The 21,760-nt window shown below is 36.4% G+C and overlaps 1 protein-coding gene across 1 annotated transcript in view; it reads left to right on the plus strand.

The window, feature by feature from the left end:
* RNGTT (RNA guanylyltransferase and 5'-phosphatase) overlaps nucleotides 1–21,760 on the plus strand; it is a 168,890-nt gene that overhangs the window by 15,025 nt on the left and 132,105 nt on the right. The window contains exons 5-8 of the mRNA XM_058021363.1: nucleotides 1,195–1,270; nucleotides 4,351–4,600; nucleotides 10,119–10,228; nucleotides 10,970–11,071. Coding sequence (XP_057877346.1) covers nucleotides 1,195–1,270; nucleotides 4,351–4,600; nucleotides 10,119–10,228; nucleotides 10,970–11,071 — 538 coding nt within the window. The remainder of the gene's footprint in view (nucleotides 1–1,194; nucleotides 1,271–4,350; nucleotides 4,601–10,118; nucleotides 10,229–10,969; nucleotides 11,072–21,760) is intronic.

Consider the following 21,760-nt stretch of genomic DNA (forward strand, 5'->3'; position numbering starts at 1 on the left):
GATTGTTTAGCCTGGTGAATAGGAGACTCAGAGGTGACCTTATCACTCTACAACTGCTTGAAAGGAAGTTGTAGCCAGGTGGGGATTGGTGTCTTTCCCTAGGCAACCAGTGACAGGACAAGAGGAAATGATCTGAAGTTACGCAAGGAGGTTTAGGGCATTAGGAAAAGTTTTCAAGCACAAGAGCAAACTGCACAGAGAAGTGGTTGGGTCCCCATCCCTGGAGGTATTTAAAGCTGTGTAGATGTGGCACTTAGGGTCATGGCTCAGTGGTGGACTTGGCAGTGCTGGGTTAATGGTTGGATTCAAAGTACTTAAGAGCCTTTTCCAACGTGAACAATTCTATGATTCTATGGTAACAAGTGAAAAATGTTAAGAATAATTGCTCTTGATGTTAGTGGAAACTTTAATGGTATTTATAATTATAAATTAGGTAGGAGGAAGAGGCAACATCTTGTCTGAATCCTTCATGATATTTTTAATAGCACAAGTTTTCAGGCTGGTCTGCTTATCACTAGATGGTGCTGTTGCCTTGAGAGAAAAAAAATGCGATGCATTTAACAGTGTATCCCTCCTTTCACTAAGGGATGAGTTCAGTAGAACAGAGGCTGAAGACTTAATTCTTTTTTTCACATTGAAAAGATAAGTAATTCAAGATGATTATACTGTTGTATAGTTTTCTTCTTGTGCATTCTTTTTTTTCAAAATTAATAAGTCTGGTCTTAGTATGTTTATGTTGAATTTGAGATAGAATTATGGTCTATTGGCACCCCTTTCAATTTTGAGGTAGGGTAATATGAATATGATTTTTTGCCTGATGGTATGAAATGAATGTCATGCTTGTTGAATCCAGTAAAAGCTCTGTTAATGAATTAGATTGTATTGCCTTCTGACAAGCATGTGAGCAGATCTGTGAGTCTTATCTGTATTAGCCATATTTCAGTCAAATTAAGTTAGTGCTCTTGATTGTGATGAAGTGCCCTATACCCTTGCTGCTGCTAATTTGCAGAAAGAATGTAATAAATTGCCTTTCAGGCTTATGTACCTTATGTGTCTGTACTGCTGTGATGGGAAGGGAGATAACCTTTTAATGTTACAGATGAAGGTGGAAGGATCTAAACCCACACTTTTGATACTAACTATGTTTGTTAAAAGCACTTGTAAGGGATGCTGCCCTCTTTTTGTCTTTTCTAGGTGTCCATTGCACACATGGTTTCAATAGAACTGGATTTTTGATCTGTGCCTTTTTGGTCGAGAAGATGGACTGGAGGTAACTTTGTGTGTTAGTTCCTGGGGTTTTGTGGAATGTGGCCAAAGGGTTCTTCAGTGTGTTTCACTCATTGTCCTGTCAGCTGTGCTAATGTATTCACTATTTCTTGTTTTATAGCTGCCTAAGAATCTTGAGTAAACAGCCCATATTAACATTTTTTGTAACGTCCCTTGATAGCTTAGCCTGTAGTCAAGAATTCCAGGTCTGGTAGATCAAAAGTCAACTGTACCTGCTGTGTGGGCCTTGAGCAGTGTATGTATCACATTGTGTCTCTTTCCCATGACATGTCTCACATTTTAAATAAGAATGTAGAGTTCAGAGATTCCTGAAGGATTGTTTCTCGTACATTTTCATCTTTTTTGTGTAGGTGTAGGTTTTTGGGCTTTTTTGAGATCTGAAGAGATTAACTAGAGCAACAGCAGAGTAGCATACATACTTCTGAAGGATTGGGGGCAAACAAAGTCCTTGTTTCCAGCTTGTTTTTTGACTAAAGTCTACAGCATGCTTCTTTACAAACTCATCCTTTTTCCATCTTTTAAAAACGTTGGTTCCTTCATACAGAGTAAATATCTTTTTTACATAACATTAGTTTTAAAAGAAGCCCCAAACCTAAACAATGTCTGTACCATCCTGTTGGACTTAACTTTTGCATAGCTTTTGTTTTGTAGTATTTACAAAACACTATTTCCTTCTTGACAGAGTCCTGTGAAAGTCATGTTTCTTGACAAGCCAGTTAAACATTCTGATATTTCTTATGTGTGGTCCTTTAAGTGAAGAAAATTCTGCTCCTGCTGCAGGATTTTCTTGTGACTGGACGTACAGTTATTATGCTTAGCATACATGTGCAAGCTGTTTGCAAAGAACTAGGTCATTGCTGTCTGTTAGTAAATCTGGAATAAAGATATTGGAGTAATGGAGATGGAAAACCTTTAGTAATGGGTGGTTGAGTCTTTGCAGGATCCCAGCTGTGTATAGGAAGTAGACACAGACACAAATGGCTTTATAGTATGATTCTTGTTGTTTCTATGAGTTAGAAAGATTGTATGCTTTTAATCAAACAATTTTAAAGTGGCATGCAATAATTAGACTTAGAATTGATCCTTTGTTCTGAAGAGGAAAGGCTCTTGAATCTCTTTGGATCTCCTACTTTTATGCTGCCTATCTGTTTTCAAACCATGGTAGGGAAAGCCTTAAAACTCAACAGCCATGTCTTATTTTTTTGCTTTGAGTAGTTAACTGTGTCAAGTTTGTTAATCTCTGTCAGATTATTTTAATAGAACATCCAGATGTTCCCTGGTAGGAAAAAATGTCCACAGCAAAGGAAACAATTTTGGCAAGCTGCTGGTTAATGCTGACCATTGTATTGAGATAAATCTAATTTGCTGCATCATTCTTTAAAACAAGGCACTGTTTCTTGCTAATGAGGAAATAAGATCTTCCTGATGGAAAAATCCATCCGAGTTCATTCCTTAAGCGTATGATGTAGGAGTGTTGCTGCTGTATTGTGTACAGTGGGATATATTTTATAGTTAGTTTAGAGAAAGACCTGAAAGCTCTTCAGCTTTCTAACTGGTAAGGTCAGAAAGCTTACTTGATTCTCTTTTCAACAACTCATTTTTCCCAAAAACTGCTGTGTTTCTAGAACCTGGAAAATTGGGTTTTTTTCAGCTAGGGTTCTATATTTGAGATCTGTGCCACCTCTTTTGGCTTTCATGGCCATATATTCCAGAAGATTATAGAGTTCTTCTAATATCAGAAAAAAAATTGAGCATTTTTCAGACCCCATAACTTTTAGGTTTTTTTTGTCCTTTCAGTGGCATTCATTACAGAAGATGTGAAACAATTTAAGAAAGATAGCAAAGTAAAAAATGTCTTGTGAGAAAGAAATTAGGAGTCTTAGAAGAGAATGGGGAAGAAAGGTCCTTCTAAGTAACTCAGACTCTTAAACTATCATTTTTGAAGTGATACTGTCTGATAGTGTCACTCTGGAGAATGTCATGTTTTCTCCTCTTACAAAGATCAGAGGAGTGAATCAACCTTACTGGTTCTTAGGCACTATTTCTGTCTATTCTGGAAAATTAACCTCTTAAAGTTCTCAGGCTCCATTCCATACTGAACAGATCAGACAAAAAGAAAAAAGGATTTTAAATTAAATATCTGAAAAAAAAAAAAAAAGTTACAGGGCATAGTATGTGCTTTTGTTCCAGTTTTAAGACACGTGCTTCTCAAGAAGCCTAACAGGGACATCTCTCTATTTTTGTGGTTTCTCCTTTTCCCTATATAGTAAGATTTTAAAATGTTGATTCTTGGAACCTTACTGCTCCAGTGTTTTTAGTTAAACATTTTCATAGGAACTATGAAAATGGCGACAATAAAACCTCTGTGTTGTGCTCACTGTTGTATGTTTTGGAGAGTTTTCTCCTTGGCTGGTAAAGATGCATCACTATTAGTTTTGGTTTCTAATTTTTTGTGGTCCAGCTTCTAATTTATTTGAGCAAGATTAAGTATTAGGTTCATAGTAAAAGGCTACTGAACCACAATCCTTTTATGAGAAACTTCTGGAAAGAGAAGTAATTTAAAAGATTAGGGTGATTTTTCTCAGTATGATGGCTAATGAGAGGAAAGATAATTCTTAGTGGAGAAAAATGTAACCATATTTGAATTTAAACATTTGCATTTTTCTTCATTAAGTTTGTTGATATGCTTCTTTGGTCTTCTTTTGTGTTTGTGCAGTCCTCAGGTATTTACCTGTATGTCACCCATTGCTTCTCTGTAGCAATAAAAAACATTTTATCTGTGATAAAACTAGGAGCTGCAATAAGGTCTCAAAGCAGCTGCAGTTACTTGGGAACATTTCCAGTGCCCACAAAGTTATGCAGAATCTTCTGCAATAGCAACTGCTACCTGGCTGATCTAAGCATGGACTTGGAAATATAAGGAATGTTTTTGCAATTACCACTTCAGAATTTGTATTGATTCTCAGTCCCAATAATTCTTATGTTTGGTAAAGCATGACATGATTAAGACATGTAAATTAAGCATCCAGAGTGATTTTATTTATTTTTTTTTTTTTTTGACAGTATTGAGGCTGCTGTGGCTACTTTTGCTCAGGCCAGACCCCCGGGTATTTATAAAGGTGATTATTTGAAGGAACTCTTTCGTCGTTATGGGGATGAAGATGATGCACCAGCACCACCAGAACTTCCAGAGTGGTGCTTTGATGAAGATGAAGAAGAGGATGAGGATAATGGTAAAACTGGAGGCCCAGAATCAGAACCTGGATCATCAAGCTCTTCCTTTGGCAAGAGGAGAAAAGAACGCCTAAAACTGGTAATTTTGATTTGGAATTTTATATTTGAATTGCTAAACATAATTTCATAACCTAATGCCCATCAGTTACCTCATCCTACATGCTATACATGTGTCACTGCTCTTACAAATGGGGACTGGAAGCACTGTCTGTAACTGGAAAAAGTTGCAGATACATTGTAAACTTTCTGTATTTCCTATGTGAATTGGGAACTTGAATATTCAACACCTCAAAATGACTTAAAATTTTATAATACAACAATTTTTTTGAGATAGTAAAGTGCTTTTTAGTTATTCAGTCTGTCTTTGGTGATGAAATGTAATTAGAGTTGGATGGAAACAGCTCTTGTTTTTTGTAGTCATGTGGATGAAATTCAGAATTTTTAAAATACAGTGCTCATTTTAGTAAATAGTTTTTCTTTGGAAAATTTGTGTGATTGAAAATTGGATTAGCAAAAAGCAATATGAGCTTAAAAAACCCAAGGCAACTTTGGGATCATAATGTGTTCAAAGCTGTTTTAGCTTTGTAAGGAATACAGCTGATCACTTACTGTGATTTCTGACATACATCTGCATTCTGATGAAATGAGTTATTGTAGTTGCCATGATCTGGAACTAATACTCAGGTACACAGAATATATTTGTATCATCTGAAGACTAATGACTTAGTTCTCTTCAAATTCCTGACTCGCTTTTTATTTGCAAATAAAGTAGGCTAGACTGGGTGCAAGAATAGTTTTTTTTTTCATAATACTGAATTATTTTACTTGTGTGCTGAGATGTGTTTGTTTGGGAAGATTTGGAAATCCTCATATTGAAATAGGCTGCAAAAAAGCATTTTGTTGTTACTGCAGCTGGTCAACAAGGTTTGCAGGTGGAGTATGGAAAATGTTAACCTGACAGAAATACAAAATCCAGTCTAAAGAAGCAAGATGAACTTTGAAAACTTTCAAATTATCCCTCATCTGGAATAAAAAATTTCCCACACTGTAAAGACCTAGTAAAAGTATATTTATGGGATATCACCACTTCCTCCATAAGCCTTGTAGTAAAACATTGATATCTAAATATTTTGGGAGGGGCTGGAACCTTAGAGTTTCTTTGATGTGTCTTCTGATGCATTGGAAGCTGAGGTGTTATGATGAATTACAATGACAGCCTCTTTTCATCACGCATAAAACTCAACTGGTCTGTTTAACAGGAATTGTATTGGCTTCCCAGGCTTTTTCTTGTCTGCCACCCTAGTTTTGTTGAAAGCTGGAAGCTAAATTATACGAATAAGCATATTAATGACTAAAAGTTAATTATGAGTTAGATAATTTGTGAAAGAAAAAGTCATCTAGTTAATATGCATATTCGTATAATTCAGTTTTGCAGCTCTGAAGGAACATTCTTTGACACGAAGAGGAGGAACGGGCAGAATTCTTTACCAAGGTTCTTGGCTGGCAGATGGGACTGCTGCTTAACTCAGTAGAGATGGATATTTGTGATTCCTTGTAAATATGCGGTCTACAGGGGGAGTGAGTATCAGGTAAATACCTCTTGCTCAGATATTCTGATTTTACTGTCTAAAGGGCTACATTTTCAGTATTATGTTGGTTTCCTGCAACAGATGTTTCCATCTTTATAATTCATATCTTAAAAGCCTAGGGGTAGGCAGTGTAAAACTAGAGGCAGCTGTAGTGATGGCAATGGTCTGAATTTTTCTCATTTTGACCCAAATCTTTGTGGAGACAGAAGAAAGGTTTAGTAGTAGAGGAGGAGACAGCTCCCAGGCATCTTGCTAGGGTAATGAATAGTCAGAAATAAGTTCTAGCTAGCACATGAAATGAAGTTAATAGGCTGTCCATTTCAGAAACTCTGATGTGAGAAACTTTACTGCAGCATTTTTCATTAAAACTTCATATTTTGATGTAAAAAAATCTTGACAGCCTTTCTTTCCTACACTACTACAGAATCATTAGAACATAAAGCCATTACAGTTTCCTTTGTCATCACCTGAAGGAAGTTGACAGGTACCAGGAAATGAGCTTGTTGGAGTCTGAGGTGCCACACAGGAAATCCAAACAAATTTTGACATTGTCCGTGCATGCAGTATTGATGCAGTAAGCATCAAAACAACATTATTAACTGACACTTAGAATCTCACTTCAGGAAAAAAATATTTCATTTTGCAAATTGGACAAAAAGTTGTAATTCTGAGCCATAACCTACAAACCTCTCATGGGTCAAACTTTTACTGTTTATTAGGAATGTTGTCTTTTCTAGTCCCAAGTAAGTTGCATTTTATGGGGTGTGAGATGCAGTGCTTCTGAAATGAGTGGTGACATCTTAAACTGGAAGGGATGGTGGCTGTTAATGATTTAATTCATGATTTTCAGTGCAGGTGTCTTGTGGTCATCTGTGAGACAGAAGGAAGCAATTAAACTGATTTGATGTAATGAGGATAATATTTATTAGTTAACTATCACAGTACAATTATTCTAAATATTAGTGACTTGGGGTTTTTCTGCCTGACCAACTCTGTTTTGCAAAGTTTAACCCTTGCACTTATTCTGCCAATTGTGGGCATCTTGAAGGATATGGGAAAAATACTATTTTTTGATTTGGCAGCACCATTTTATGTGCTTGAGTATGGGTATCCTTTCCTTCTCCATGTTAAATGCTTATTAGCTCGCTTTTTCCTTACAGTATATTTTTTTTGTACTACTGACCTTTCTTGTTATTCTTTGTACTCTGTCATGTTGACTCATGTTTTCCTGATGCTGTGGTGCCTGTAATTGAATGCAAGCCTCTAGTTGAGGCCATCCTAGTAAGGCTTAATAGGGAAAAATTAATTTCACATGTCTTAAGGCTAATACTTCTGTTTATATATCTCAACATAATTGCCTTTCACAAGGCAGAACAATACTAATTCAGCTTTTGGTCTCTTGCTGCTTCCATGTATTTTTCTCTAATTATCTACCAGTGTGTGTTTGTATAATTTCTTATCCATTATTAAGTGTAGAACTTTGTTTATGCTGAATTGCACAGTGTTATTTCCAGCCTATTTTTAAAATGAAGGATAACAGTGAATCTTAAACTACCATCCCAGTCTGGATCCCTGTTAATAAAGTCAGAGATGTCACAAAAATAAGAATGCTAATAGGAAGTTTAGTGGAAATAAATTGATTATCTTATGCCTAAACCAGACCCTGCAGATTCTTCTATTTTGTTAGAGAAACACTAACTCCTCTGAACCTGGTTTTGAAACAGGTTACACTTCTGGTTTATGGAAGTTGCATCTGCCCCATGTTTTCTGAGTTCCTCGATGAGGACAAGATAAACAAACAAAAAACAAACCAAGGCAAATGCATGCAATGCCAATTCTGTGAAGCCTGTTTCATTATGAAAACCAAATGTTTAGTGGAACACCTTTGCTACTGAGTGACAGTCAGTATGATTTTGTGTTCTTTTTTGCTTGTACACGCCAAGAGGCAGTTACTGTGATTGATCCTGTGTTTCTAGGTATTAAATCTAAGCTGGTAAGTGTAACTCTCTGTCTCTCACTTCCTTAATTTTAGAAGATATCTCTTCCTGACATGTTTGGAATGTTTCTTGCCTTCTGGGAGGCAGTCTCTGAGCATATTGGCACACAGTCAAGTCTGAGTAGCTGAAGACAGCTCTCACTGGGGCCTGGTGATAGCCACTAGGGTCAGGAAGGTGTGTGTTTGGGGCTGCTCCCACTCCCCCACTCTTCCAGATGGTGTTTAGGATATGAACCAACACAGGATGATCCACATTGCCTCTTCTTCTTCAGCTGAAGTGATGGGTGGAGAAATACATGGCAAGTGGGGCAAGGCTGATTAGTACAGCTGGTGTGAAGGTTGTGCACAGTGTGGATACCAGTGCATGTAGTTTTCAATGCTGAGGAGTCGATGTGCTCCTGGTGATCTGAGTTCTCTGGAGTCTCTGCGCTGTGGTCTCCAGTGTCCTTTTGCCAAAGGCATTGGGAGCTGAACAGTAGGATAAAAACTGCATGGATCTGGCTCAGTTTTAGCACCTTATCCAAGGAATGTCCTCATGAAACCTGAAGTGCTAAGTTAGCCAAGCACGAATACCCAAGTGACTCACCTTGTTTTCAGTGCTGTGCCTTAGTGATTATACTTGCAGCAGATAATCTGCAAGAAACGCTTTCAATACGAATTTTGTGTTTATTACTTTTTCTTTTCTGGAAAATCTTTCCCGTTCCCTGCCTGTTAATTCAATCTTAGCAGTTGTACTGGCATTCCACTCTGCCATTATTCCCAGAAGCAAGGCAGAACCATCTTCCTTTGTTTCCTGGTGCTCTTCAGCACTTATCAGAATGCAGACAATGTGCTGGCCAGGCACGAGGAGCTGTCTGCCTCTCTTGCCCACTCCCCTGCGTGCTGTTGCCCTGGCTGGTGCCTATGTAAATTGTATGGGGTGAGTGAGACACACAGTCTGTGGAGCTCAAGGTAGTTAAGGTTGTCAACCAGTATATTTCTTTAGGATGTTCTGTTCTCAGAATGTGATTTGGTGATGTGACTGAGCCATTCTTAATTAACTGCAGGCTGTGCTGAAAACTGTGGTCCTGCTTTTCCCTGCTTTCCCTTTTGCTTCCTTTGTGCTGTCACTAGTACTGAGTTACCCTATGGTGAGCTAGTTTAGGATACTGTTTTGGCAGAAAATTATTACCAATTTATGATGTTATTTTTGCCAAATTAGTTCCTAGACTTGCTCAAGTGTATAACAGAGGGGTGCCACAGCATGTGGAAATGCAGAGGAGAAAAATACTACTCCTGGATTTGTTAAAGCTACTTTCAAGTGTTTTAGAGAACAGATATGAGATACTTGTATCTTCACATGCAGGGTTCAACAGGTGAATAGTCATGGTTTGATCTTCTTTGTGTGCATTGAATATTTATTTGAGATTCTGTTGAATTAAGTCTGGTTGGTTTGAGATCTCCGTAGAAATCTTTGTAAGATTTGTTTTTATTCCTCTTGGCATCAAAGTTTTTGTAGAATGTACAAGTTATTTTAGAGTTTTACTTCTAGATTGGTTTTCGTGATCCTGCATAAGCTTTTCTGGGGCTTTCGGGATAGCAGCTCCACTTTAATAACCTGGTTTAGATTGAGAAAAAATTATAAAAATATATTTATACAAATATTTTGTTACAAATCCATTGTTTATATTTTCTCTTTTGTTAAGTTTGTCCTAGATCAATGCTCTTGAGAGTATTAGCTAAGTAGTGTAAGCATCTAAGTACTAGCTATCCCTTCCTTTTGCCTTATCCTTATTGCCTTTTTTAAGTTATATTTTTTCCTTATAAATAACTCATTTAGTTCCTGGTTTTATAATATGGCTTACCTGTGAGTTTCCTGGCAAAGCTGAGCTAATATATCTTGGCATTTGGGGGTAAATCCTTAAGGAATGTTTAAGCTTGTATTGCTCTAGAGGGTTGTGAAAACAGTCTTAATCTTGACATATTCTGTTTTGATTTTATGGGGGCTTTAATACTAAATTATTTTTTTTTAGGGTGCAATTTTCTTGGAAGGAATAACAGTTAAATGTGTGACCCAGGTGACAACGCAACCAAAATTAGGAGGAATACAGCAAAAATGTCAACAGTTCTGTGGATGGGAAGGGTATGAGAATATTTAGAACTTACTGATTTATGCTTTCTTGAAATAAGTGTTGTATTTTGCAGAAAGAAACTGGTCATTTTGAAAATGAGGAAAAAGGTGACCATGGATTTTTTATTTAAAAAAAGGCTCAAACACACTGGGCAGTGAAAGTCTTGCACTGTACAATGAAATGGAATGATCAATTTTTGGTGTTAAGAAACAAGATTCTAGAATTACTTTTCCATTGAGATAACAGTGTTGTTCGAATTCCAGATGTGGCCTACTCCAGCTTTACAAATGCTTAGTTCTTTCTCAAGCAGTAGATTTATTTATACCATTGCTATTACACTTAAATATGGAGATATAATACTCATTTTTACAGCCAACTTGGATTTGTTACCAATGGTAATGAAAATGTTGGTTTTAGTGTCTATGATTCTGGACATTTCCATTCCAAAGTTGGTGATCCACACCGCTTCCTAATGCTTATCATGCCTGTAATTTTTAATTTAAATATCTCTTTCTGCAAAGCTAAAACTTTGAAGTTCCACATAATTTAGTGTTTTGTCATAAGCAAATAACTTTGTTCCTATGAGATAGACTTTTGACTTCTATTGCAAAATACTTTATTGGTGAACATGTTCTAACTCAGAGTTAACCTTGCAGCAAGTCTGGTACGGACTTGAGTCTGATGTGAAAAATGTATTTACTTGTATGACTATTTATTGCAGGACCATTAATAAACATGGTTATTTTTATTAGGACTGGATTCCCTGGAGCACAGCCTGTTTCCATGGACAAGCAAAATATTAAATTTTTGGAGCAGAAGCCATACAAAGTTAGCTGGAAAGCAGACGGCACCCGGTAAGTTCATTTTAAATGAAAAAGCAAAACACAGTAAATTCGGTAGACAGTTTGTATTTTCTCAGGAAAGTGAATTTGCTTGTACAAAGGACAAAGCACGGCAACAAAACTGGCTCCAGAGATTAATTTTTATTCTGTCTTGGTACCCAACATTTGCTGAAGTTTGTGACCAAGTTTCTTTCTAGCAGCTGTTCTACACAAGGACTGTTAAAGGCAGGTACCTTTATTCTCCATAACCCTTGCCTGTCTGTCAGTCATGACTTGTCACCAAGGTCGTAGAATAATCTTACATAGCAGTGAGAGTTTGCTAAGGTGAGGACTTTATTTATAAGCAAAATTAAAACTTCTACTTGATCCTTCAGAAACTGGGTAGTATCAGAAAATTTGTAGCGGTATTTTTAAGAATTGATCCTGTGATCCTTTGTTCAGACATATAGTTCATGTCAGCTAAAGACTCAGTCATTTTATCTTCTCTCACCTGTTCTCTTACATTCATTGCAGGGGTGCCTTTTGTTTAATAACAAACTACATCCTAATTGGACTTATTGGACATATTCTAAAGTTTTTCCTGAGTTCTTTATTTTGCTAGGTTTGTTATCTTTAATAATAGAACATCCTAGATAATGAAAATCCTGGAGAATATGGGGAATTGCATGTCTTATGAGCATTGCCAAGTGGCTCCACACGGAGTCAGTCAGGATTCATCACAATTCAGCCAGAACTAAGCTGTCTTGTACAAAACAGCCCCAGACCCTTCAAGTGTCTCTCCTCTGTGGAGTTCACACTTCAAGGGTTTGTTAGCTTGGGCTGAGCATGGTGTGAAAAGTCAAAGTAAGCTTGCAGTCAGTATGGAGACCTAGCATTAAGAGATGTGTGGGAATAATTGGTTTACTAACACTGGCTGTATGCACAAGCACTTTGATATTGCAGTGCAGGTGTTCTCAGGGTGGGAAGTTACAGCAATGGGGTATTGGGAGGTCAAGGCATATTCTCAGGGCAGTACAGGGCATAGGGCATTCCAAAGCTGCTGACCCTGAACAAATGAAGTCAGCCAGCTTAAACTGACCTGAGGAGTCTTTGTCATATCCTATGTTATTAATTTGGAAAACTGATGTCTTAATGTAATATTCTCATTTCTTACTCAAATGTGTGGATGGGATGCCCACATTCTCAGTACTAAAGCAATTAGAACAAAGTAGTGTACCTGGAAGACTGCATTTTGTGAAAGAAATTGAAGTGTACATGCAATTTCTTGTTGAAATTTTCAGTATTTTGAATATTCTATCCTCTGTTTTTAGTTTTTAGTTTCTCTGGTGAGAAAACAGAATGGAGGAAAAACAAAACTGAAGGAACTAAATAGCTCTTTTAATTTTTTTCAAAACATAATAACGGGTAATAGATTATGAAGATACACAGACTGATGGGTATATTCAGAGAAGAAAATGAGTTTACAGAGATCCAGTGTTAATGAAATTCACCTTAAGTAATATGAAAGTGAGATTAAAGATGAAAACCTGAGCTATTATTTGGACATTTAGAGACTTTGCATGATATGTATCCTAATCAACAATGAAAAATTATGATCATTTTTACATTGGACATTCTTCTAATTATTTAGTTGTTCTCTAGTGATCCAGACTCCATATGCAATTAAACAGATTTTCATTAGTTATTCTGAAAGCTTGTGTTGACAGGCGTGACCTTCTTGAATTTAATATTAAGACATCAGTTAGTGGAGACCCATTTATGGATCCCCTGCTTCCATTATCTGGAGATGGAACCCCTGTCATCAAATATCTCTGAAGCTATTCTGTTAAAAGTGGTTTAGATGCATCAGTCTAGACCTTGCCTATGAGAATATTATTAGGCTTGCATGCTTTTTTTCTTTTGTTGCTTTGTTCTCTCTCTTTGCTTAAAAAGCACTGCTCTTCTGTTGACCTTGTTGGACTTAAAGAAAAGCAGATGCATAACTAGTAACTTTCTCTTATACTTTCTCACTGAAACAAAAGTTTTATTTTAGCTAAAATAACAACATTAGCCAAACTTCTTAAATGTCACTATTTGTTAACTACCCCTTATTTGATTTCTTCAGCAGCAGTCTTTCCTAGAGGTTTCATGATTGAAGCATTTTTGGTACATTCTTGTAGTTGATATCCAGTGTCAGTAACTTCACTAATTACTTTTACTTTTATTCAAAAACATTTGCTAATTCTAGATTGCAATTGGAGCTGAACCTCTCGTTCTGTATTTTAAGAGCTGTTGGTTTTGGTTTTTTGTTGTTGGTATTTTTTTTTGCCCCTTTCCCCATTGTTTGGGGCTTTTTTCCAGTGGTAGAACTGTGCATGCTTTTTTAGTTTCTTAGTATTGTTGTATTTTTCTATACATAATTTTAGAAAAAGAGAAAGTATTTCCCTAAATTCAAGGGTGTTATTTCTCAAATAATGTTGTCTAACAATGTGAAATTGATTAGTTAAATTATTTGATAGTGATTCTATAAAATAAATATCTTGTGGGATTTACTGGAGTAGTATCTTACATATGTTTGTATGTTTGTGAGTTTGTTTTGGGTAAAACTCATCCTCCTTTGCTCTCTTGTGGTTCTGAGTTCAAAATCTTTTGACTTAGCCTTGCTTAGCCTGGTCTGTTGTGGTTTGAAGAGTTTGAGCCTTCACTGTGGTCTTGCTTTCTCTGTGCCTGGTTTCCAGGGCCCTTGCTGCATAGGTATCAGTGGGGCACCCCTCCTGGCTCTGCTCCAGCATTCCTTCTGGACTATGTTTGTCCCAAAGGGAAAAACACAGTGTGAGCAAATACTTCTCCCCTCATGTTTGTAAATGCCAATGTATAAAGATGTGCGTATTTGTATCTTAGGTTTAGAGAAATGAACTTTAAATTGAAAGATCTGTGAAGCTCATTTAGCACTGGCACTCTTTGGTGAAATATTTCCTTTGTGCCAGCTACTTGGTTGTGTGTAAATGCTGTATGCAAACTCATGCTGTTTTGAAGAAAACCATCTCTAAAATTATATTGCTTTAAATTATTATTATTTAAATAAAAGTCACTGAGTTCTGCAGCTATTCTGACTGGTTTGGTGTAAATTCTCAATATTTATTGGAACAGTAGTCAAACTATTGGTGTCTCATAAATAATTTTAATGCTAATTTATTCAAAAGCCAAAGGGCAAATTTCCCACTAGTAAAACCATGCCTCTTGGCTTTGTTGAGATGAAATATATGTTGTATGTTAACAGTAGCTGCAAAGTCGATACATCTTTACAAATGTATCCAATTTTGCAGCGCCCTGTTCTAAAATAGTAGTTCCTGTCTGAGTAAGGTAATTGTAACAGCATGTTCAAGGCATTGCTGGATGACTCTGCATTATCAGCTCTGTACTGTAAAGTGATTAGCCAGGTGGGTAATGGCTTGTTGTATCCCTTCATATGGATCTCATTAATACTGTTTGTAGCAGATGCCTGTTCTAATGAGTGGAGCTGACTGTTCAGGCAGGGTAAAGTAATGAGACACCAGTTCTGAAGGGAAGACTGCCACCACTAAGAATAATAAGAAGCTTAAAAATGGCTGTGGAATAATTCAAATCAATACAATCAAACAGGACTAGGTTTTACGGTGGCAAAATGTGACCTGCACTAAATGGAACCTATTAAGGGGAGTAAGTTATTTTCCTGCATTTCTGTGAGTAGCTTTTTTATTTTTCACATCTGTACGCGTGCAGTTTTAGTGAAAAATAATAAATGTGATCACAATACTATGGCTGTTCAATTATGTTAAGGCAACTATTTTAAAAAATGAGAACAGGTAGTTCTTGCCAAAGGCTATTAAATTTGAAAAATCTTCATGCAAATTTGATGACTTGAAGATATCTAAATATGAATAAGTAGATGCAGAATAAAACAGCTCTTTGAGAATTGCTGCTAGTTTTTTAACGAGTTTGTAACAAAATAGGTACATCTCTGAAGTTGGTTTTTCTTTCATGATTAGCAAATTGCATTTACATTAAAAGGAAGTCCTGTTCTAAGTAATTAACTTTTTGTTGTTATCCTAATACAAAATAAAAATAGCAAATGTATGCTTAATTGTATGATAAAACTGATGGGCATTTTTTGATTGTTTATTAATCAGTTTGATTTATCAATCAATAAATCAATATATCTATATATAGAGAACATAATTATTTTGATTTAGTTGCTATATTATCAAACTTGTGATAGCTTCCTTTTTTTTTTAATTCAGCTTTTTGTAGAAATTGAAAAAAATTTCTTTTTTTTTTCTTTTTTTGGCAGTTGCAGCCTTTTCAGAAACACATTTGTGACCCTTGAAGGAAGTCTGCTCTGTATATTTTAAGATGACTTTTCTATAAATGTCATGAAAACAAGGTTGAAGTTTCTCTCTGATTTCCGTGACTCAATAATTTTTCTTTCCCTACTCTTTGATCCTTTACACAATGAGATGAAGCTTATTTGCATAACTCTGAAATTGCAAATTCCTAATATGAGAAATTATCCAGAAGTAATTTGGTCCAGAGTAAATTGTGAAAAAATAATCACTGCTAAGGAACAACTCTTAAAAAAAGAAAGGGAGAAAATTGAGAAAAATGTTTGTTTTAGAAATTAGCAGGTAAAAAGTACTAGCCAAAATTAAGTGGCAAGGAAGCAAAATGGTTGCCTGTCTGTAAAGGCTTAAAGAAAAGATATTTGAATGGGCTCATGGAAAAACTATTATCCCTCAGAGAGAGGGGAGAAAAAGTTGAGATAATAATGAGAATGAAGGAGGACAGAGAAGATTGGAGAGTAATACTAATCCAATTAAATCTCAAATCTATACACTTGAGAACTCATTATTAAGAACAAGAGACCAGATTGTCATGAAAGCAGATGTGGAGTGTCCTGGGTTTGCAGTGGAAAGCTTGGCTCCTGGGAGCAAAGATATTAACGTGGAGCTGAACTTGAAGGAGGCTATTGGAAATGAGAAAGAAGCCATAGATTAATTTTCAGATTGTACAAATTACATGACCAAATTCTCATGGATGTGAAATTTTCTTCGTAGTAGTGGAAAGTTCCTGAAATAGAGGTTTGCAAAATTGATAGTGCGTTCTTCCCTAATTTAGAGGAGAGGGACAGAAATGTAGGGTGTTGAGATTTTCAGCCATCTTCAGAAATGGTGTTAGCAGGGAAGTTAAGGGCTGGCTGTTGATCACAACAAAGCATTTATGAGTAAAATAATGTTTCTCAAGGTAAGAATACTCTCTCCCTGGGCACCTTGCCTTCTGACCCAGATAGCTACTGAGAAGGTGAACTATTACAAATTGTTTTGAGTGTCTTGTCATTGAGTCGTGTTTAGAGTTAATATATGTTTGTGGCCTTGGAGTAAGGAAGGAATGTTGGCCTCCTAATATGGGATAGGGTGAAGAACCCACACAAGAATCATCTGGCTGCTTTTAAACCACTCCTTCCTTTTCCTTCTTCACTACACAAGAATCATCTGGCTACTTTTAAACCACACCTTCCTTTTCCTTCTTCCTCTCCCCACTTATCTTAAGAAATAGACTTAAATATTAATCGGTTTTGCACCATTATCTGGTATTCCTTTCTCTGTGGCTGTGACACGTTTCAGTGGTGGGAAATTTTAAAGGATGGAAATATTCCACCATTGGGCATGTGCTGAATAGACACCTCAGGACCAAATGGATTTTTTATAGGAGTGACAGGTTTTGTGAACAACTGGGCTTAACCCAAGTTATTTGATTCCAAGTTAAATGAGCTCGATTCAATTGTGCTTATATAACTATCAGCAATGGGCACAACCTCAACTGGTAATTACACATCACTTGTGTGTATAGGACAGCCAGTCTTCAGACATTTGTATTATTTTCATTGAAGGGCTCAAAGAAGTAGTTGTAAGGGTTTTTCTATTATTATTTGTAAGAAATTATCAAAATGGGGTGACACTTAAAGAAGAGATTTGGAACCTTACTTTAAAAAACCTTTCTTTAAAGATTGAAGTGACTGTTTTTAGTCCAGTCTTCCAATCACCACGCTGTGTTTTTATAAGTTTTTGAGGTCATGGGGGAAAAAACTGCAGTTTTTGTTTACTTGCCATTGTCCTTTGTGGTCCTTCTTCCATAATTATTTTAACAATTCTTTAAGAGAAAACAACTCACTCATTTTAAACTAGTTCTGTACATCTGCCTCTGTAGATGGAAGAATTTTGGTTGAGAATGGGGCTGCAATCCATGTGGAATTTATTTCACTGACTTTACTTGGAATAATATATCTAAGTGGAGATAGTATGTATTTTGTCTGGAAACTAAAGTTGTGAAAGTTATTGAAATGGTTGCAGTAAAGCTTTTACTCCCTTCCAATCAAGATTAAAAGCTCTAAATAAATAGCTGTTATAAACTACAGTACTAGTAGTTAGTAACCTGCAGTTTAACTTTGAAGCGTGTAATGATAATATAATGTCAGATGCTTCTGGAAAAGTATATAAAAATCACATAAATGGTTCAGGATTAAAATGTATAAAATGCCTTTCTAATGATAGCTGAAAGGAGCAATTCATAGATGTTAACCACTCTACAGCATTCCTCTTAATTTTCTAAAAAGCAAATGCCTAATTGATGGTTTTATTTTCTACATTTAGGTAGGAGAGGAAGAGGAGATGGGGTGGGGAGGCAGGAATGGTGTGTTTGTCATTAGAGAGTTGGAGATTCAGGAGCTGTGAGTTGTTGCTCACTCTGCAGCTTAATAATTGTCCTGTACAGTTGGATTGGCCAGTAAATTTAGGATTATAAGACTAATACTTGCCTCTTTTCCACAGCATGAGAACCCATAAGTATTGTATGGTTGCTTGAGTTTTCATTTGAGAGCGTAAAAATAAAACTTTTGTAAATTGAGTTTGGATTAAAGGCACTTTTGGTTTGTTTAGCATGTCCCCAGTCTCTAGGTAAAGCTATTTAGTTCAGGGCAAGGAAGGTCTAGTACCAGGTGGCCTCATTATCTCCTCCTTTTGCCATGTTGTCCATTTCCCGTTTTCCCTACTGTATAGGCAAGAAGGACATGTTTAGGCTTTGGCTAGCAGACTTTGACAGCAGAAGAGGAGCTGTCAGGATTTCATAGCTGGACTTGTGGCTGTTTCCAGATATCTCATTCATTTTATTTAACTGTTAATTTTGAACCAGGAGAGATCTCTTTTGATTGGGAGACTGTAAGTCAAATGAGGCAGCATAGAATGTCATAAATTGTTGGACTAATATATGGAACAATTGGATATAAAAAAATGTCTGGTTTTGTGTTTGGTTTTTTTTTTGGGGAGGGAGTGGGCTGGTGATGGTGTATTTATGTATTTATTACTAAGGCACATCCATATCACTTTGTTGCTTCTTCATCTCCTGATTATTCTTTTTACAGTCATTGAGTCAATGCAGAGGAATGAATAAATAGGTGTGACAGAACCCATTATCCCTCATGTGGATCTAAATTTACTTGAATGGCCAAAGAAAGCATTCGTACTCTAGGTTGTGGTTTCTCATTTACATATGCTCACAACCCTGTCGTGGCTCTGAAAGAAGGGTTTTGTGTCCATTCCTTGAGTGTTTGAGGAGCAGTTCTGATGAGATGCTATACAGGAAGTCTGTTCTGGGGAGAAGCAGGGCTGATGCTTCACAGTTCTGAAGCCTCTTGGCGCACAAAGTTTTATTGGCACAGTTCTGGGCTCTTTGAACAATGCTACCTAACTGATTATTCATATGTATCTATTTGAGTATTTGGACAGATTGTCTTATAAGCAAGCTCTTTTGTTTATTTATAAATAGTTAATGCATTAACTTATTATGTAGCTTGTGCTATGAATACTGATCTTAGAGTTTTCAACTGTAGTCCTGAAATGTTCTAATGAGATCCAGATAAAGGGTGTGCCTGCATGTGTATCTGCTTTTCAAGCAACCAGTATCAGTGATTGCTGGCTTATTTCTTTATTTTCCTTTCTCCCAGACCACTTTTAGTGGAACAGTACATTCTGCGGCTGCTGGTTCTCCTAGGGGGGATTACAGACACATCCATGAAGCATAACGGCTTATGTTCAGTCAGGGAAGAATGACATTCAGTTTGTGAAGAGATATCTAGGGCATCCCCTTTCTCTTGGAGCTGACCTGCTCTGTGAGCACAAATGGCAGTTGTGTTCCTGCTGTGGCTCGTGCCACTGATGCAGGTGGAATTGACCCAGAACACACTCTGGCATAAATCAGTTCCAGGTTAAGGGGATCTCCTTTTTCAGAGCTGTGTTACTCATTTCATGACTGCTCTGTAACTGCCCTCCATGAGAGACATTATGGTTCACTTGCTTGGGAAAGAAACAATGTAACTACTTGTCATCTAATGCTAAATTAATTTGTTATTCTTTCTTATATATATATTTTTTAGCCTGTTGCTTCAGGCATGAATTTTGCCTTAGACCTACCTCCAAGATATTTTCAGACAAAGGTTTGTGGAGAGGTATGGAGCCAAAGAAGATCAAGCAAACTTGAAAATCTATCTGCAATAAATAATGAAGACAATAATAATAACAACAACAGCAAAAATTATGAAACAATTCAAGAGTTCTATCAAACTGGAGATATAGTTTGTTCCATTAATCTTGAAGCTTTAAAAAAAAAGTAATCAGAACATTATACTATGCAGTTGTTTTTCAACAGTGTTCCTATCAGTAATTGAGAAATGCACTTAGTATCATGAAAATTTGGGTGAAGCAAAGATAATCTAATATTTTAAATTATTCTGTTAGTATAAAGGTTGTTACTGGATAATATCTTTTCCAGCTTGTTAACAATTCTTTTATTTTTCATCAGACAAATCACGTCACAATGCACTATAGGAGCTCCTCAATATGTAGTAGTTGTAGTTTAATTTACCTTTTGTTGTTTACCTTGTAAATAATGATTACAAGACAACTTTAAATTTAACCCATAAAGTTTAATATCCTTCTAAAAATAAAGAAACAAAACCCCCACTGCACTCTAACTTAATTAAAACCCTGGAAGACAGACAAGAAAAACACTGTAACTGGATAGGCTTTTTAAACCTAGCTAAATTCTTCATTTTACCAGCAGTTTCACAGTCTAATAATACTTTAGATAGAAAATGTAGTTTTACACTGGTTTTGAATTTGCCATCTGTTAAATTAATTAAAGTATCTTTATGTTTGATTTATAAAACAGGAAAAGCTAAAGTTTGAGCTCAGTCTCAACTGCAATGCTTTATCAGGGGAAATTATAGTAGTTTCCACAATTCCTATGCATTTTTCCATGGTCCTTAGTGTTGCCATTGTCTCCTTTATTGAAAAACTTCCCAGGTGAGAGGATACCATAAAGTTGTATAATCATGCAGCGTTATTCTATATTTTTCACTACCCTGTTCATTATTTGATCTAATTATTTGTTTGCTGTTTTGTTTTGTTTGTTTGCTTGTTTGGCTGCAGCTCCTGTTCTGTGCTCTCACTGAACCCTAAAGAGTAGCTGCTATATGAGCTTTTTCTGCTGACAGTTAATTTAGAACCTTGTAAGGTGGGGGAGTGTGGTCACGTCTCTCCTCCTCCTGGCTGTGGTACCCTTTGGATATCAAAACTTGCACTGTTTGTTGCTGTAGTTTTGGGCATATTGAATATTTTTATAGTAAATATCATCTGCAGATCCACTCACTTGTGATGATGTTCAGGGCAATAACAGTCACAAAATAACTGCTCTGGACCTTGCATTGTCAAGGGAAACAAATGAAAAGGGAAACTTGCATTCGGAGTTTAAAGGACAGTGGTGGCAGGCAAGAATAAGGTTTTGATGCTGAGTGTGGTAACTATGGAGGAGACTGATGAATAGTAAAAATTATGGAGACTGAAAAGCTGTATAACCTGTGTGGTATCTCAATTTAGAGTGGTGACTTGACAAGGTTACTTCATTATCTGGAATACCACCTCAGCAAATCCTGTGAAAATAAAATTCTTTGTTCTCAAATAAGCAGGGTGATTGGTGAAGATCAATTCATCAATGCCTGGAGGTATTTAGAAGACATATAGATGTGACACTTCGGGACATGGTTTAGTGGTGGACTTGGCAGTATTAGGCTTACATTTGGACTTAAGTGTCCTGAAAGTCTTTTCTACCTGAAATGATGCTATGAATATAAAAATCAAGCATAGCCCTTCCATTGTGATATATGAGGTGATCAATAAGACATGAAAGTTGTTTTTTTTCCTCTACTAGCATTGTCAGGGCAGTGGTATCTTGAACTAATGATTCAGAACATGAGGCTGGTTGTTGGAAACCTTCTGACTTCTCACTAAATTAGATGATGTAGCAGATGAACTAGGACAACTTTCTTGATTATAACATAAATATAGGAAAGCATTCATTTTGTTTAGGAAAGATGCAAGATAAAATATGAGGAATAACATTTTATTTTCCAAATAACTGAAGGATAAAAAAATTTTTACAGAGTTCAGATTTAAAAAAAAAATTCCTACAGGATTTTTGAAGAAAACTTCTGAGTTACTGCTGAACCTGACCTGCTGGAGATGCCTGATCAGAGTTGTCATGATGAGCACACTTGAACATCTAATGCAAGCTGGGTGCCTTGACCTCCATAATAAGAGTTTAGCCAAGACAGTTTTGAACTGGTCATTTCACCCC

This window comes from Melospiza georgiana, chromosome 3 (assembly GCF_028018845.1).
Source record: "Melospiza georgiana isolate bMelGeo1 chromosome 3, bMelGeo1.pri, whole genome shotgun sequence".
NCBI lineage: Eukaryota > Metazoa > Chordata > Aves > Passeriformes > Passerellidae > Melospiza > Melospiza georgiana.